We start from the raw sequence: 18,408 nt of genomic DNA, 5'->3' as shown, positions 1-18,408 counted from the left end.
GATGGATTCTTAGAACAGCTGGTGCTGGAGCCGACCAGGGAGAAGGCAATTCTAGATCTGGTATTGTGCAACGAACCAGAATTGGTCAGGGACCTCCAAGTGAAGGAGCCATTGGGAAGTAGTGACCATAATACAATAAGCTTCGATGTGCAGTTTGAGAGGGAGAGGGTACAATCGGAAGTGACAATATTTCTGTTGAATAAAGGGAACTATGGAGCTATGAGGGAGGAACTGGCCAAAGTTCAATGGTGCAATACCTTAGCAGGGATGACAGTGGAGGAACAATGGCAAATATTTGTGTATAATGCAGAAGATGCAGGATCAGTTCATTCCAAAAACGAAGATCATATTCTAGAATTTGATAGATTTGGGATCCGTTCCTGCGGATTGGTGGGTAGCTAATGTTGTACCATTCCTTTAAAGATGGGAGAGAAAGCAGGAAATTATAGACCAGTTAGTCTGACCTCAGTGGTGGGAAAGATGCTGGAGTCTATTATAAAGGACGAAATTACGACACAGGATAGGTCAGAGTCAGCATGGATTTATGAAGGGGAAATCATGCTTGACTAATCTTGAATTTTGAGGATGTAACACTAAAGCTGGATGAGTCAGATCCAATAGATGTAGTGTATCTGGACTTTCAGAAAGCTTTTGATAAAGTCCCACACAGGAGGTTAGTGAGCAAAATTTGGGGGCAAAGTACTAACTTGGATTGAAAGTTGGTTGGCTGACTGGAAACAGTAGTGATAAACGGCTCCATTTCGGAATGGCAGGCAGTGACCAGTGAGGTATCGCAGGGATCAGTGCTGGGACCGTAGCTTTTTACAATATATATTAATGATATAGAAGATGGTGTTATTACTAACATTAATAAATTTGCTGATGATACTAAGCTGGGTGGCAGGGTGAAAAGTGAGGAGGATGTTAGGAGATTACAGGGTGACCTGGACAGGTTAGGTGAGTGGTCAGATGCAGTTTAATGTGGATAAATGTATGGTTGTCCACTTTGGCAAGAACAGGAAGGCAGATTACTACCTAAAGGGAATCCAGTTAGTTAAAGGGGCAGTACAAAGAGATCTGGGTGTTCTTGTACACCAGTCAATGAAAGTAAGCATGCAGGTACAACAGGTAGTGAAGAAGGCTAATAGAATGTTGGCCTTCATAACAAGAGGGATTGAGTTTAGAAGCAAGGAGATTCTTCTGCAGCTGTACAGGGCCCTGGTGAGACCACACCTGGAGTATTGTGTGCAATTCTAGTCTCCAAATTTGAGGAAAGAGATTCTGGCTATTGAGGGAGTGCAGCGTAGGTTCACGAGGTCAATTCCTGGAATGGCGGGACTACCTTATGCTGAAAGACTGGAGCGACTAGGCTTGTATACCCTTGAGTTTAGAAGACTGAGAGGGGATCTGATTGAGACACATAAGATTATTAAAGGATTGGACACTCTGGAGGCAGGAAACATGTTTCCGCTGATGGGTGAGTGCCGAACCAGAGGACACAGCTTAAAAATATGGGGGTAGACCATTTAAGACAGATGAGGAGAAACGTCTTCACCCAGAGAATGGTGGCTGTGTGGAATGCTCTGCCCCAGAGGGCAGTGGAGGCCCAGTCTCTGGATTCATTTAAGAGTTGGATAGTGCTCTCAAGGATAGTGGAATCAAGGGTTATGGAGATAAGGCAGGAACAGGATACTGATTAAGGATGATCAGCCATGATCATATTGAATGGTGGTGGAGGCTTGAAGGGCAGAATGGCCTACTCCTGCACCTATTGTCTATTGAAAAATTATCTGGGATTAGTGGATATGAGGCTGCTCTCAGATTATCTGTGGAGCTGGTTTGAGAGACGAAATGGCCAACTCTTATTCAAATTAATTCAACATTGGCTTTAAACTTGGTTCATAGATGCCTTTTTTTTTGCAAACTGAGGATACAATACTCGTCGTCATTATGTATGGAGGAATCTCCATTATCTGAAGGACACAGGCAAGCAGTATTTCATTCAGTTAATCGAATGCCGGATTACTGTTTAGCTGAATATTGGGATCTTGCCAGATAATCCGATATTTGGATAATCGAATGCGGGGTAATTGATATCCCTCTGTGTAGTGATGTGCTTGTTCCACAGTGAATATAGCTAATGTCTTATGAGAACTGTAGCAGGCTTGAAGTTATCACTGTCAAACTGTACAGTTTGTGGTGTTGTAGACTATTGATTTTGTTTTGAATTTTGTTCATTTTTTTAGGTAAGTTGAAGGAAGAGCAAATGTCAGCAAACCCCTTGGAAACTATAGTTTGCTTATACACCAGGAAACTGGTTTGCAGCTTTCACTGAAAAGCAAACTGAAATTTTGAATGCAATTTCAAAACATTGGTACAAAAATTAAAGATTGGATTTATCTGTCAATGTCAGGACTCTGATTGAGACGTGAGTGTAAAATACTTTGTGGCAAGTAATATGTAGAACGCTGCCATTTCCAAATGTCTGAGCTGATTTGCACATCCATCTTCTTATTTCCTTGTCATCACACCTCCTGCACCCCCCCCCCCCCCCCCCCCGGATGGTTTTGTTAAAGGTAGTACTAGCATAATGGAGAGGGATGACTTATGGTCAGGAAATGAAAATTTGGAAACCATTGGGTAGAAATGATAAAGACAAGAAGTTACTTGTGGGAATAGTGTATTGGCTTAAACAATAACCACCTGGTATCATGAGGCGTGCAGAAATAATGAGAGCTTTTGAGAAAGGTATGGTAGTAATCATGGGATATTTTAATCTACATATAGACTGGAAATGACAGATGAGCAAATTAATCCACATGAGTTCGAAGAAATTTTTTTAGATTGGTGTCTTTCAAAATAGTAACATTGGAACCAACTACAGAGCCCCCAGGCTATACCACCTCTGGTATTGTACAATGAGAGAATGAATGGTTTCAGTAAAGGTGCCTCTGGGTAGCAGCAATCATGACAGAATTTTACATTGTTTGAGGGAGAAGGGATTGATTCGGAAGGTATGTCTTAAACTTTAGTTTTATTTAAATTTTAATTGGTAAGTTAGAATCAAAAATAAAGACCTATAGTAGCAAATGTTTTGAAAGTTCAGAATAAGTACATTCCAAAATACTTTTAACAGTTGGAATTTTTAGGTAGAAACATTAAAGCTGGGATAAAAAGGAGGAGAAATAAAAGTAATTGGGCAAAAATGGAAATGTTAGCCAACCAAAAAAATTGAGGTAAATATTTTTGAGTACGCAAGAAAGCTAGTCATAAGCGTTGGCCCTGTCGAATGTGAGACATAGATAATTTGGAACATGGGAACTAGCATAGGCCGTTCAGCCCTTTGACCCCATTCTGCAATTCAGTGAGATTGTGACTGATCTATGGCCTAACTCCATAAACCTGCCTTTGGCCCATATTCCTTAATACCTTTGCTGAACAAAAATGAATCTGTCTCTGATTTTAAAATTAACAATTGATCCACATCTGCCATTTGTGAAGCATTCTGAATGTCTACCACCCTTTGCGTAGAAGTCCTTTCTAATATCTCTCGAGTAGTTTGTCCCTAATTGTCAGACTGTCCCATAGTTCTAGAACCTCTAACCAGTGGATATAGTTCTTCTTTTGCCCTGTCTTTTCCTGTTAATATGTCGAAGACTTCAATTAGATCACTTGTTTTCTGAGGATTGAGGGTTAATGCTCCTCCTAAATTAACCCCTGAAGTCCACCTATCATTTTTGTATACTTACATTTTACTCCCTCCAAGGCCCACACATCCTTCCTAAAGATCTGCTTGCGTTATTCCAAATGGCATCTAACCATGCTTTTGTCTTGCTGCAGCATAGCTTCTGCATTCTTGTATTCCAGTCCCCTCGATATATAGGCCAGCATTCCAATAGCTTTCTTGATTATTTTCTGTACTCGTGTGCCTGAAACCACAAGAATGGGTCTGGGTGGGTTACTCTTCGGAGGGTCAATGTGGACTTGTTAGACCAAATGGTCTATTCCCATGCGGTAGGGACTCTCTTTGATACAAACTATGAAATTGCTTCCAACACACTTATATCCTGCTTAAGCAAAACCAAGGGTTTTCATTGTATTTTACTTTTTATAATCTAGAAAGTACCCTGATCTATTCACTAGAATGGCAGAATTCAGTAAAATGGCAATCACCTGAGAAATGGGTGTGAGTAAAATTAGAGCTGCAGTCTGACAAGTGCCTATGTTCTGTTAGACTTTGAGCAAGGACCTTTTAGTGACTAGTGAGATAGTTGATGCATTTGGTTTTGGCTTTCCAAACTAAATTTTCTTTTAGAATGGTCCATAGATTGGGAAGTAGTGAATATAACCTTTTTTTTTATATTCTGAATGGGAGAGAGAAATAAAAACAAAGAACAGGCCAGTTAGCTTAGTGTCTGTCATGGGAAAAATGTTAGAGGGTGCTTTGGTGGGTTGTTTGGCAGATTCAACATGGTGTTGTGAAGGAGGAATGACATTTGATAAGTCTTTTGTTATTTTGAGTAAATAACAATGTGCTGTGGATAAAGGGGAACCAGCAAATGTACTGTACTGGGATTTCGAGAAGGCATTTGAAAAGGTGCCACATTAAAGGCTATTGTGAAAAATACAATCATGTGGTGGAGTGTAGAGTATTGGCTGGCTGTTATAAATGTGTATTTGGGTTGGGAAGATGTAATGAGTAGTGTTACAGTTCTTGATGTTGGAGCCGCGGCTGTTTACAACTTATCAATAACTCAGTGAAAAGCCTGAAGATACCATTGCCAAATTTGTTGATGACACTTTTTCCTACCCATAAACATATTGATTTTAGGTGACTGAGCAAAGATGTGGCAGTTGGAGTTTAATGTGGGGGGAAAATGTGAATTGTTCTTTGTAGCAAGTGGAATAAAATAACATCAAAAATGAGATTGCTGAGCACTCAGTTTGAATCAGAAAATTCCTACAGTTTAGAAACAGACAATGTTTGGTCCAACAAGTCCATGCCAACACCCAGACCCATTCTTCTATCCTATTACTCTACGTTTACCCATGACTAATGCACCTAACTCACACATCCCTGAAAACTATGGGCAATTTAGCATGGCCAATTCACCTAACCTGCACATCTTTGGATTGTGGGAGGAAAGCAGAGCACCTGGGGAGAGCATCCACACAGACACTGGGAGAATGTGCAAACTCGACACCTCAGCTGTCTGAGGCTAGAATCATATTCGGGTCCCTGGTGCTGTGAAGCAGCAGTTCTAATTACTGAACTACTATGCCACCCACTGTGGAGAATACTAGAATGTGTACCTGGGATGAGAGGGTGTTTCATGAAGAAAAATTGGAGGCTAGCCTTGTATCAACTGGAGTTTAAAGGTTGACTTGAGGGTAAATGTGGAAAGGATGTTTACTGTTATGGAACTATCTAGAACTAGGGATCACTACAAAAATCAGAGGTTGTCCATTTAAAAGGAATTGATTGGTGTTTTTTGAGGACTATTAGTCTTTGGAACTTTCTGCCTTTAAAAGGATAGTGAAGCTGAGTCCTGGAATAGTTTTGCAGGAGAGAAGTAAGTGCAAATTGATTTTAAGATTACCGAGATCAGCCAGCCATCTAATTGGTGAAACAGGCTTGAGAGGCTGGTGACCTGCACCTGCTTCTAACTCTTTCTATGTATGTTCAGTTCTGTTTTACTATATAAGATCATATAGACCAGCATGGCTTAGGAACTCAACAGACACTACTTTAGCACTTTTTTTACCACACTGCATTTACTTGCTCAGCAGTTGGGGAGTAAGTCATTTGTTTTTATAAGTTCCAGTTTCTAAACATTAATTATAAGAATGCAGTGAGCAGATTACTGCACTTTCATAATAATGTTGTCCAAAGTTAAGTAAAATATGTGCCTAACTAAAGAGTTTTGGGTGAGAGATTTAAGGTGAACAATATTGACTTTGTGAGTGGTTTTTCATTTAATTCTTCAATTAGAAACTGGCATTTTGGTATCACTTAACCTTGATCCTTAGTGGAAATTACTACCCTCTGTTCAAATTCGTTGTGCTGTTGCATCAAATCTCTTTGTAGTCAAGTGGATTTTCTGGGTCTGTTTCTTTAGGATGGCACTGTGGCAACTTAGTAAGCCACAACATCAATTTGCAAACCTGAAACCTCTACTACTCACAAGGACAGTGGAATCCTCCCTCCCAACCATATTCCATCTTGACTTGGGATCATATGACCTGTTCCTTCCCTGACCCTAAAATTCTTTATTTCCCTTTGTGTGGCGAGAGCAGTTCAAGGTGATTCAACCACTTTCTCAAAGGCAACTAGAATGATGAAATGCTGGCCTTGTCTTTGATGCTTACATTCCTTAAAGGGCTGGTTCTGTCACACCATTAAAATATTATCATTGTCTGAATTCAGTTAGATGATGTCTAATCCTCCTGAAAGAGTTTAGCACATTGAGTCCGATGGAAATGTGGTGGAGGGTACTGAACTCCCAAGTCTGGCTATCTGAAAATTTGATGTTTCGTTAAATCTGCAATATTTTTGTCATTTTGTTTTCTTCAGATGTCCAATGTGGTAGGCAGTGTGTGCACATTGCATTCAAATGTTTGTCCTGGAATGTTGGTTTGGGCATCAAAAGAGGCACCTAACTCTTTGCCTCAAAAAGGCAATGTCACATTCGCACTGCCATAAGAGTTCCAGTGGTGTTGCTTCTTTTGTGTAATTGGCTCATCTACCATGCTTCGCCAAGATTTATAGTGGCCCTAAGTTAAAATGGTCTTTGCTGAACTGCTTGCGGTTACATGTCTGGCATGTGATTTTGATGTCTAGCCTCTTATCTAATGAGGGAACCCGAAATCTCTCGTCCGAAGAATGCTTGACTTTGTTACCACAGGTCTGTGGTAACAATGAGGATGACTTGGCTAGAAAGAGGCATCTTTTTATCTCCGCTACCTGCATTTCACTACTGTTGAAATGCATTGACAGCCATTAATCCCACAGTGCAATCTATAAACCTTTAATTTGTATACTGCATTGCAGCATCTTTAAGATGTTTGTTCTGCTGTAATACAACTACAGCATGAAATTGCAGAAGAATTTGCTGCAGCTGCTGGGGAAAGAAAAGCATTTATTGTTTGAAAGATTGTTTGCTTTGTCTTAAACTGTAACTAGTGTACTTCATTCAGACATTCCCTAAAGCAAAATTGTAATCATTCAGAATGTACAAATTTTCCAGGGCAACTTAATCAACCTTCCTGAAAACCGGAATGGGGCCTTTGAAATAGTTTCTTACAATAATTCCAAGTCCCTTTTTATAGTAGAAGAGAAAATACACAGTACTGCTGGAAGTAGGTTTGCTCGCTACCTTCTATTTGTTTCTAGACACATTCCAAACACACACACACAAAGCAGGCCATGCCACCAGTGCTTCATCCAGGGGCTCACTGATGTTACCTAGTATGGTGATGAAACGGCCCAAAATGAACCTTCCAGCTCACCCAGCAAGCCTACACCCAGAACCTCAACTTGAGCTACAAATTTTCTCAGCTTGCTAATGTAAAATACTACGTTTGTAAAGAGTAGCTTTGAAATCCTGTTATTTCAACTTCCCACAAATATTACTGCCAATCTGGCTACTAAGTAGGAGACTTGAATGTTAAATTCTTTTAGAAAAGGCAGGTGATTTGATGTCTTCCTAGCCATAGCTGGCTGTAATCTGTAAAAGCTGGCGGATCAGTGCAGCCTACTTAATGTCTTCTGAACATGGAATCCATCAATTGTTTCTTTATGGAAATGTTTAGCTTTGCCCTACCACCTTGCTGTATGCACACATGTGTACCTATGTTCATTGATACTGTAAGTTGCACATTCCAAAATTCAACCCGTAAGACATGTGCATAAACTAATTGAAATGACACTATTCTCTCAGTAACATTTATGGCGATAGTGGCATGAGCTCTCACCTTTGCATTGTCTCTCTTATTGCTGTATCATGACAATTGATACAGCATTTAGCTTGACATGGTATTCCTGTCAAGCAGGTATCACCTGATGTGCTAATTGGCTGTTTGAGCATAAATAAGCACAGGCCATATGGCTTTTCAGGACTGCTCTGCCTTTCAATAGGACTGTGGCTGATCCAGGCATTTACTCCACTTTTTTCTGCTTGGTCCAATAATTGATCTGAATGGTTCTAATCAGTCTGATTTCAGTTCTTAATGACCTAATGTTCTCAAGGCTTTGTGGAAGAAAGTTCCAATTAGGAACCCTTTTGAGGGAAGAAATTTCTGTTCATTACTTTTAAATGGGCAGCCCCATATTCTGAAACTGTACCCCTTTAAAAAAATCCTCATTCTTCCTAACTTGGATGAGTGCAGGACCAACCTGCTGAACCTGTCCTCATCCCAGGAATCAATTTCATGATTTTTTTCTGAACTGCCTGCAGTCTAGTGTAAGTGAGGAAACTAAAACCATTCAATACTACAGAGTTGCACACAATGTCCTAGATAGTCATTTTCCCTTTCATTAAAGGCCAGTATTCTGTTTGCCTTCATTATTTTCTGGGTTCATTATTCATGCACAAGGACACTCCTGATTTCTTCCACCCCACCCCCCAAACATGCCACAGTCTCTTCCCACTTAAATAATATTTTGCCTTCAAAATCTTCCAATTAAAGTGGATTTGACACTGTAACACAAAAATCCATCAGTCCCTTTTTTTTTTTGGCCTCAACATTTTTATATCTCTTTGCAGATTTTGTCGTCCTCACAATTTGAAGATAGCTTGCTTTCCTATCAGAATATTGGACAATAATACATTCAAGTTACAACATTAATAAAGATCAAAAATAATTGAAGCTCAGTACTGATCGATGTAGCACACCACTTGTTAAATTCTTGCCACTGGAATTGACCTATTTATCCTGGCTATGTTTAAATTTTCCCCAGTGATTGATGCTGTGCTAATTGGCCTATGGCTTAATAAGTTTTGGTTCCCTCCTAACTGAATATTGTAGTTTTCCAAATGGCAGGAACCAGAATCTCCGGAATATTGGAAGATCGTTGCCACTGCATCTTCTGACTCGACAGACCTTTTTCCTATGGCAGTATTATATAGACCATTTTGTTCTGGAGATTGTCAGCCTTCAGTCCCATTATTTGTCTGTACTCCTCGCTAGTGAGTGTTTTTATGTTCCTCTTTTTGTCTCTTAATTTTCCATGACTCCTGGACTGTTGGCTATCTTTTCATTTAACATAGAAATCGATAGAAAATACTTGTTTAAACTCTCTTGTGTTTTGTTGTTTCCCATTAGTAATTTCCTGGTTCATCTTCCAAGTTTACTGCAAAAATGTATTTGTAAAAGCTTTTTACATTTATCTTTGTTTATCTTTTCTGTTTCACTCTTGGTACTGAATTTTGCAGTTTTCATGCACTCCCTTCCAAAGGTCGAAAAAGATTGCATGGTCTACAGTGACTAAAAATTGGCCCCTCTGACCAAGACATCCAGTGATAGGTTAAACTTTTTTAAACCCCAAATTGGGAAACTTTGGTAGCTGGGACCTAAGGGGCAGCTTATTCACGCAGAAGGTGGTGTGTGTATAGAATAAGCTGCCAGAGGAAGTGGTGGAGGCTGGTTTGATTGTGAGATTTAAAAGGCATCTGGATGGGTATATGAGTAGGAAAGGTTTGGAGGGATGTGGGCCAAATGCTGGCAAATGGGACTAGGTTAATTTAGGATATCTGTCTGGTCAGCGTGGATGAGTTGAACTGAATAATCTATTTGTGCTGTACAGTTCGGTGACTGAGCTGAATTGCCCATACTCTCTTGGTTTTTTACTTCCCCTCTGTCTATTGAATCAAACACTTTGAGGGGCTTTTGGATAACTGCAGTGAAGCTTGTACGTAATGAGAACTGAAAGAAGCATTTGTGATTGTGTTCTATGCAAATCATTCTGATCATGCTGTCATGTGTGCTGTGGCCACAAGAGTCCCCCAGAGTTGTGTAGAAAAAAGCTGAGTGCATTTGCAGAAACTGTGCTTGTGATTTTCATTCTGGAGTCTGAAATCTTCAGTAATTTGAACTTGGACAGCAGACTAAACAAAATGATCTTGTCACTCCATAGAAATAATTTCATTAATACCATTGGTTAGACCTCCCTTCTACAATTCTGACCTTGGATGTGGTCAATTGCAGAGATCTGGGCTAAAGGGCTGAGGTTATTAGGATGGGTTATGTAGACATCCCTTATGTAACATCCCTTGAATGTATAAGGTTAAGGAGCGAGTGGATTATGACCATTTTAAAGCATTTAATGGGATGGAAGTGGGGGAAGTCTCTTCAAGTGGGATAGGTATCTTTTTCAAAGCAGTGACCCAGTCTACATTTTGTCTCCCAAGTGCAGAGGAGGCTGTGATGTGAGCAGCAAATACCTGTATAGTAGCAAAGTACAAGCAAATCACTGCTCCACGTGGAGCCTCAGCCTCTGGATTGGAGCATTCACCTACGTCAGAAAGCAGAGCTCAAATCTTGTGACTGGGCCTTGGCTGTCACTTGAAGTGCTGTTTGCTTTGGATGAGTTGGATTCATGTTCACAAGTGGACTTCAAATTAAGTAACAAGTGCTGTGGAATAAATCTGCTGTGAAGCTGAGAGCACAGCAGTAAATATGGTACTGTAATTCAATATGAAATATTTTAAACCACATGAGTCTTGACTCCCTAAATTCAGCAGTTGATTATATAATGAAAATTATATTTCATCACTTTAGAATTCTAATTTGGGAAGATTCATTACTAACAGTTGTCCTTGTTCACCTTTTTTTATGTTTTTCAGGAAACCCAGCGTTTGCATGCAGAGCCGGTGCCTGGTATCAAGGCAGAAGCAGATGAATTCAATGCACGCTACTTTCATGTTGTTATAGCTGGTCCACAGGATTCTCCATTTGAGGGTGGAACTTTTAAACTTGAACTATTTCTTCCAGAAGAATATCCTATGGCAGCTCCAAAAGTTCGCTTTATGACCAAAATATATCACCCAAATGTAGACAAGCTGGGCAGAATCTGTTTAGATATTCTGAAAGGTATTCTGTTAATTTTATAGTATACTTGTGACCATTGCAGCTTTTTGTGCATTTTAATTGGAGTTTCAATGTCGTGTCTTGTAATGTTTTGGTTCCACAGATAAGTGGTCCCCAGCTTTGCAGATTCGTACAGTGCTGCTATCAATCCAGGCATTGTTAAGTGCTCCAAATCCAGATGATCCATTAGCAAATGATGTAGCCGAACAGTGGAAGAGCAATGAAGCCCAAGCCATAGAAACAGGTACTTGTGATTATTTATTTGATAGAAATTAAACCTACAGCTCTAGCTACATATTTGACATGTATTGAATTGTACAGCAACAATTAACCCAAGTTATATCCCTTGTTGACATTTTCACTTGAAGATGCTCTTTCCTGCTTACAACATCATTTGGACGAGTGCCAGCCCAAGCCATTTCCTGGGGTTTCTCATGCCACACTGTAGTACTGTTTTGTGAAAGTGATTTTAGATTCAGATAGTAATAGCTCACTGCTAGCTTAATGAGCTACCCAGTGTACCTAGAATTCCACCTGTAATGTATCTTAAGTAGAAGCTGGATGATAGTTACTGGTGAAATGTGGGAGAAGAGCTTTGGATGTTGTCACTTTTGGTATACTTGTTAAAGGATGGGTTTGTTTTCAAGTGTCCGATTTGAAATTGTCTTAATTGTAAACTTGTTGCAACAAGATCTGTTACTATCAAAAAGCGCACAGAAAATATTGCAATATGCTGTTTCCACATGAAAACTTTTTTTTTCTCTTTCAGCTAGGACATGGACTAGGCTATATGCCAGTGGGAACAGCAATTCCAGATGAAGTTGAATGCACATCACAGCCCTTGTTCTGCCAAGATCTCTCTCCTTGCATTCAAAGAACAGTCTTAGAAAACTGCTGAATAAACCCAGACAAATAAAATTCTTGGTGTTTAAATGCATATTAGAGACTATTTGTCATGTTTGGATTCACCATTAAAGCATGAGCAGAGTCTATACCACTTTGCTTTTCTATTTTTCCCCCTCCTTCCACCACCCAGTTAATTTGAAAGCAGCGATGCACCTCTGCTTTATTTACAATGACTGGCGTTATTTTTTCTTAGCACTGTGAATGAAAATCTGCTTAGTTAGCTGCTCTATTGTAAGTTTTTTTTAATTTTCTGGGTTTTGTTTTTTGTGATGCTAAAAGCAATTTTTGAAAGCAGCTAACTTGTACACAGTAGATCATGCCCTTTGCCAAGAGTAGTAACTTTTTTTTTCTTTTTAGGTGCACTAGATTAAGCAGCTTGCTGGTTATTAGTTAGTCCAGTCAGTAAAGGAAGAGAAAAAAAGCAATGCATCAATATTGTGACTCAAATGTAGATCCTGAGAAAGCTTGTTACTTTGTATGGCTTGTCTGGGGGTGGGAGGGGGGACAGTGTGGGGAAGAAAGATTTCTGTAAAACTTTTGTTTTAGTAAACTTTTTTGTTCCATTTGACTGTTGTACTGGTGTTGATCTTTCCACAAGCGCAATACAGTGAATAAATCTGATGTTTTAGTGATTGAATCCATGCTCATTAATGAAAATTATCTATATCCAGTCTAATCTATATCTTTAGTCAAGCTAAGGTGTTTCTCTTATTTCAAAGCCTATGCTAGTGTGTTCAGATCATGTATGCTGTTCCAGTGAACTCGATCATTCATTTTCTTGGGTATTATAGCACCTGTAACTTGCATTGCAACTTGTGATAACACTATTTCCCCTTTTTTATAAATAAATCCAATTAACTTAAATTTTGAGGATTGCTGAAAAAGATTCATTACATTGAAGCTTTTTGTCTAGCATCCATAAGGACATTTTGCAAAATAACCAATCCTCACGTACAATATAATGTTAGCTTTGCCCTTAAACTGGTTGATAAGTGGTCTATCATAGAGCTGTTGCCATTGAGAATGCATCCATTGATGCTGATCTGCAAGTAGGCTTTTTTGTATCAAGTTTAAATGTTGGTTTTACCCTTGAATTTATATTCTTGTCAAATGTCCAGATTTACTGATACTTGGTAATATTCTGATCACTCGTTATTTGATGTAATCAAAATGAATTTGAAGCATGGTTGCCTTGTATTTCTCAATGTTGTCTTTGTTATTTCCCTGGCTCAGTGGTAGACTTTATTCCAAGCTACAGGTTTGAAGCTACTTTCATCCACTTGACTATGATTTTGTTTTAATCAGTGAGCATTGTATCTTCATACTCATTTGGTGTCCAAATTCTTGGCCTTCTGTCATCAAAATTGCATTCTTGTACTTGAGTTGCTTAAGATTTTAAGGCTCCATTGTTGGTCTTTCCAAACGTTCAGTTTGCATTTCCAGTTTAATCTTTCTCAGTGTGGTCTCTGGTCACTAGTTCATTCTCCTGTACTTTAAGAATATTTCCCTATTATCTTTCTTCTACCAACTTCAGTGTTCTGTTATTCAGTGATAATTTCTGCACATCTGGCTTTTTGTTCCTTTGGTGATATCTGATGTGTTCAAGCTATTTCCCTCTTCAGATACCAGCGATCACTTGCACTCAACACACCTTGCTTGCTGTTCCAACCTTACTCCACCCAATGTGTGTCAAATTTATTTTAATATCATGCCTCTTCCTTTTTATCTTTGGACTCCATGCCTTCTCACATCAGGTCATGGCATCAGTGCCAAATTTGAATATCCTTGTATTCTTTCACATGCATATTTTGACTGTTTTGGATCCATGCTTGCACGTGCTATTTTTTTTAATTTCTCCTCTTGCATATCCTGCCTGTTATAACCTAGAAGTGCAGTCTAACATTACACTCTTAAATATCCCAGCTTGCTTCTGCCTCCATACAAGTGAGAATGCAAACACACATACTGTCCAGCATGTTTTCTAAGGGCTGACCCTTTGATCTCTGCCAATGGATGAACCACCATCTCTACAATAGTCACATGAATGACAAGACCTTCCTCAAAATGAAGTGTATGAACATCACTAACTTAATCAGGATTCACCACTTTTTCATCTTTAGCCTGCCAAAGTGTTGTGGCTGTTATAAATCATCATGTGGCCTTTCCCACTACTGCTTTTGTACTTACACCTCCTTGAATATCTTATTCCCCTCCTTTTTAAAAATCCTGATCATCTATTACCCATCCTGTTAGCAAAATCTCAATTGACTAAGGATTTCAACCTCTCCTCAATACAGCTTCTAAGGTCACTGCACTTGTCTATCTAACTGCTCCATCTATTAGAAAATCTGCTACTCTGTCACCTACTTGACCTTGTGTCCTGTACTCTGAAGTAACAGCATTTGATTTACCTTTTTTTGTTTCTCCTTTTTCCCCCTCCCAGCTACATTTCCTCCCAGACCTGGATGCAGAAGAAACAAATCCCTAATTGAAGGGCAGCAGCTCACCACTAGAGGGCAATTGCAAGTCAACAATAAGCAAACTCTCCTCTCCAATATTTCCCCTTGGAAGCAGTGATCATTTTACATTTGAAGGACAGTGACAATGAACTCTCCAAAAATCTCACCTGTCTGTGCATAAGACTTTAAACAAGAGTTGATTCCATAAAGTTCTCTCTCTCTGGTAAAATATACTGACAGAGTTCATTAAATACACTACCTTTAATCAGGTCTGTAGTAGTTGTAGTAAGAGGTAATTACAGTGGGAGCAGCTTCAAACTTGTAATTGCTAAATATTTCACAATACAAATGGTCTCCCCTTCAACCTTTGGGAATTTCCACTGGGAAATAGTAAATCAAACATTTGACAGCCATCTAGTAGCTTAAGTGATGTGAGCAGCACTGTACTTTGCTGAAATTTTAACCTTTGATTCCCACAACTGCCCCAAATGGAACAAGGTTTTTCAAAAACAACCAAGACTTTTACACAGTGTGCAATGAGGGAATACTGCACATTCACATGTGCAAGTAAATTACAGGTGCCTTCACAGATGAACTTTCAAAGTGTCTGGAATCTTTTAAAGATCAGCAGTAGAGCTTTCCTAGAAATGACCAGGCCAATATTAATTCAAATGCAATACTTAAGCAATATGCTGACCAGAATCTATATTTATGGAAACTTTACATTGCAAGTAGCTTCACTTTTTACTGACATTTTACACTTCAGGGGCTACAAAACATATGACTCAAATTTACCAGTAACAGTTTGCTTTTGAAGAGTCTCCCTATTTTAAGTGAAGCTTTAAGTTGATGTAAAGTGTACTGATAAACAAGTGATAAATTGGCACACTTGCTATTAAAAAGACAGTGATGAGAATAGCAGTGATAGAGCTATACTTGCTCAGATCCATTTGGGCTGTTCTATTTTATTTCAGAACAAGGTTACAAACAGTTCATAAAACTAATTTTCAATACAAAATGGAGAACTGCTCAAGTATAAACAGGGTCCTAAAAAGTCAGTCAGTATGTATTAGTGGCAGAAGCATTAATGACATCTGTACCCAAGGTCTGCCCAGGGCCATTTCCACACTTCCATGCAGATTATTTTCATCTATAGGTTGTGGACATAGGCCAGTAATTACCCATGCTACAAAAAGAGAAGCTGCTGCTACAGTACTGACAGGAAGAGATTAGCACTTGGATCCAGCAATATTTCAGCTCATGATTTGAGGAGGCAGCTGTTGTGTGATGCTGGAAAAGCACACCAGGCCAGGCAGCATCTAAGGAGCAGGAGAACAGACATTGCAGGCATAAGACCTTCATCAAGAATAGGGAGCAACTGGTGATCCTGTGTCTATTGTCACAAATGGGATTTTAAAAAAGCAGTTGTTACAGAATGAAGCAATAGAACACACTTTGTTCAAAATTCAGTTTTATTCAAGACTATTAGTCTCATTAAGAAAATGATTTTTTTAAAATCAAATACAGTAGACTCTCTTGAATGGTGTCTTTGGGACTGTACAGAAAGCTTAAAGACAGTGAACCAAACACAGCTAGAAAACAGGTGACACCAAATTAAGCAAGATTGAATTCTTAAATAAAGCATGCTGTGACTGGATAAGGCAGGTTCATTCTCAGGAGTCTTCAGGCTACTGCCTTCAATCTCAACATGGAGGGTGAACCACATTTTAAAACAGAACCCTTGTTATCAAGGTGGGAAGAGGCCTCTGAGCAGGAATTTTGAGATTGGGATAGAGTACTTCTAATCAAAAAAAAAGTTACAATGACTTGGAGTTCAACAACTCAACATTCTAGGCTTTAAAAGGAGCACCTCCAAATACAGTAGGTTCAAGTACAGCAGGTTTCATACTGGCAAACAAGTATTGTCAAAAGAGTTTTGCACTGTGGTCTTTAATTAAAAAAAAATTCACATACAAATTCACAGCCAGCAGAGCAAGAATCAATTAATAAAAAAGGCTGGATACTTAAGAACCCATATGAAGCAAAGATAAACCCATCACCACTTCCAGTTCCTGCCCAAAGTTGAAATGCAAAATTAATCTTAATTGCAATTTTAAAAATCTCAATCTTGCTAAACTGTCTTATGATTTCAGTTTGAGGGGCAGTCACAAACTAAAGTCCCCTGGAGTGTTACTTCATTCAAAATAATCCTCCATCTCTCCATCAGCAAGGTACAGACATTTAAATCAAACAAACTTGGAAACAAAACAGATCCAGGCAACCAACATCTAAAAGTGAATTGATTTGAACTGCTCAAACAAATCTGCGTGAATCAGTTCAGTTTGGCACAGGCAATATTAAAAGTAGATATGATTCGGCTTCTGGATCCATTCTCCAGAAAAATGTCAGCAGTTTTTTTTTTAAAAAGAGGGAGTCCAATATGTTTGTAAACTCCAACTGTAGAGCAAGATAGGCCACTGAGAGCAACTCAAGCATGGGATGACGTACTCTTTGACATTTCAAAAAGTACAAGAACAATATAAAAAGGGCAAAATCAAGAAAGGGAAATAAAAAAGTACAGGGCATGGAAAAATCTATAAATTAAGTGCAAAAGCCAAATTGGCAGTATATTTTATTTGGTGTTGAAATTTTGAGCATGGTGTTTGAACATTGTGGGTGGGGTTGAGAGAAAAATATTTAACAACAACAGCAGTAATTCAAGAGAAAAAGGACATTGAGAAGTGATCTGATGCAGCAATCAGAAGATAAACATTTTAATTAATACCACTTAAAAATGATCAATTTTGGAAAAAGCTTCTATTCAATTACCCAAACAATTTGTTAAGGGCAATTCATACTTCAAGATTTAATGATGAAATAACTGAGCAATCAGGCTTTCTAATAGGATGTCCAAGTATTCATTTAAACATCTCAATTTTGATGTAAAAAGTAATCAGATACTACACTGCCATTGTAAAACACCAATATAGAAAATCATTTTCACATCTGTGGCATGCTATTCATGGTAAAATTGAAATAGGATTAAATATATCCTTTGTATATAATGCAAACTTAAAACAGTTAGTGGCCTGCAAGGCATCTCTAACAAAATAATGCTAACATAAATCAGTGTATGGCTTTGGTTTTCAACACTATTTTACATCATAAAAAGTTTCATATCAACACTGCAAGTACTCATGCGAAAGTATTTATACATATACAATCTAAACCTAGACCATTCTGCCTTAAACAGAATGCAATTTACTCCATGACTGCACATGAGCAGGAAGGCCACATGTGAATGTACATTTCATCTGAGGTCAGACGACATCCCTGAAGGTTGGGAACTGGTTACATAAACAGTAGTTGTGTCAACTGAATTGGAGGAGACCAGAGAGTTTCCATTCGTGTTAGAGTTGCCTAGTTTCAGCTTTTTCAAGTATTCAGCATGTACCGGCTTATGACGCTGCAAGACTTCAATTGCATCTTCAACTTTAAACCATTCCCTTTTCCTTCCTGTGAAAGCAAGATATTTTTAAAAAATTAGCATTCTGCTGCATCAATCATCAGGAATTTCAAAAAGCATTTGAAAGGAGCACCACAAAAATTTGTCAGCTAAGTTAAAGCCTGTGAACAACAAAAAAGACAGCACAAATAAAATTGAATAAGGGAAAGAAAGCATGGCAGTAGCCTTTCAGACTGAGTGTAATATATACTACACTGTAGAGTGCACACGTGCAGGGGGAGGCATGGAGAAGACTACTATGGCATGAATATCCAGATTGGAGAATCTGGATTCCAAAGCAGCAGAGTGGAAAAAAGAAAATCAGCCCATTTTTCATGTCTCACGTTTCAGAAATCAAGGAGAAAACTGGTATTCCAAAAAGGAAAAAAAGAGGGACTGACATTACAAACCCACCTCTTGATTATTTAACAGTGCCCTGCACTTCGATGA

General features: G+C 38.8%; 2 protein-coding genes across 2 annotated transcripts in view; one reads left to right on the top strand and one right to left on the bottom strand.

Annotated features, from left to right (window-relative positions):
* Window positions 1–12,626, top strand: part of ube2na (ubiquitin-conjugating enzyme E2Na) — a 36,828-nt gene extending 24,202 nt beyond the window's left edge. The window contains exons 2-4 of the mRNA XM_060843026.1: window positions 10,845–11,091; window positions 11,192–11,332; window positions 11,858–12,626. Of these exons, the coding sequence (XP_060699009.1) occupies window positions 10,845–11,091; window positions 11,192–11,332; window positions 11,858–11,907 (438 nt within the window). The 3' untranslated portion in view covers window positions 11,908–12,626. The remainder of the gene's footprint in view (window positions 1–10,844; window positions 11,092–11,191; window positions 11,333–11,857) is intronic.
* Window positions 12,627–15,907: 3,281 nt separating this feature from the next.
* Window positions 15,908–18,408, bottom strand: part of LOC132826950 (diphosphoinositol polyphosphate phosphohydrolase 3-beta-like) — a 71,958-nt gene continuing 69,457 nt past the window's right edge. Inside the window, exon 5 of the mRNA XM_060843271.1 lies at window positions 15,908–17,969. Coding sequence (XP_060699254.1) covers window positions 17,764–17,969 — 206 coding nt within the window. The 3' untranslated portion in view covers window positions 15,908–17,763. The remainder of the gene's footprint in view (window positions 17,970–18,408) is intronic.

This window comes from Hemiscyllium ocellatum, chromosome 23 (genome assembly GCF_020745735.1).
Source record: "Hemiscyllium ocellatum isolate sHemOce1 chromosome 23, sHemOce1.pat.X.cur, whole genome shotgun sequence".
In the NCBI taxonomy this organism is placed as follows: domain Eukaryota; kingdom Metazoa; phylum Chordata; class Chondrichthyes; order Orectolobiformes; family Hemiscylliidae; genus Hemiscyllium; species Hemiscyllium ocellatum.
The sequence above is the reverse complement of the archived record's forward strand: the minus strand, read 5'-3'. Positions and strand labels throughout refer to the sequence as shown.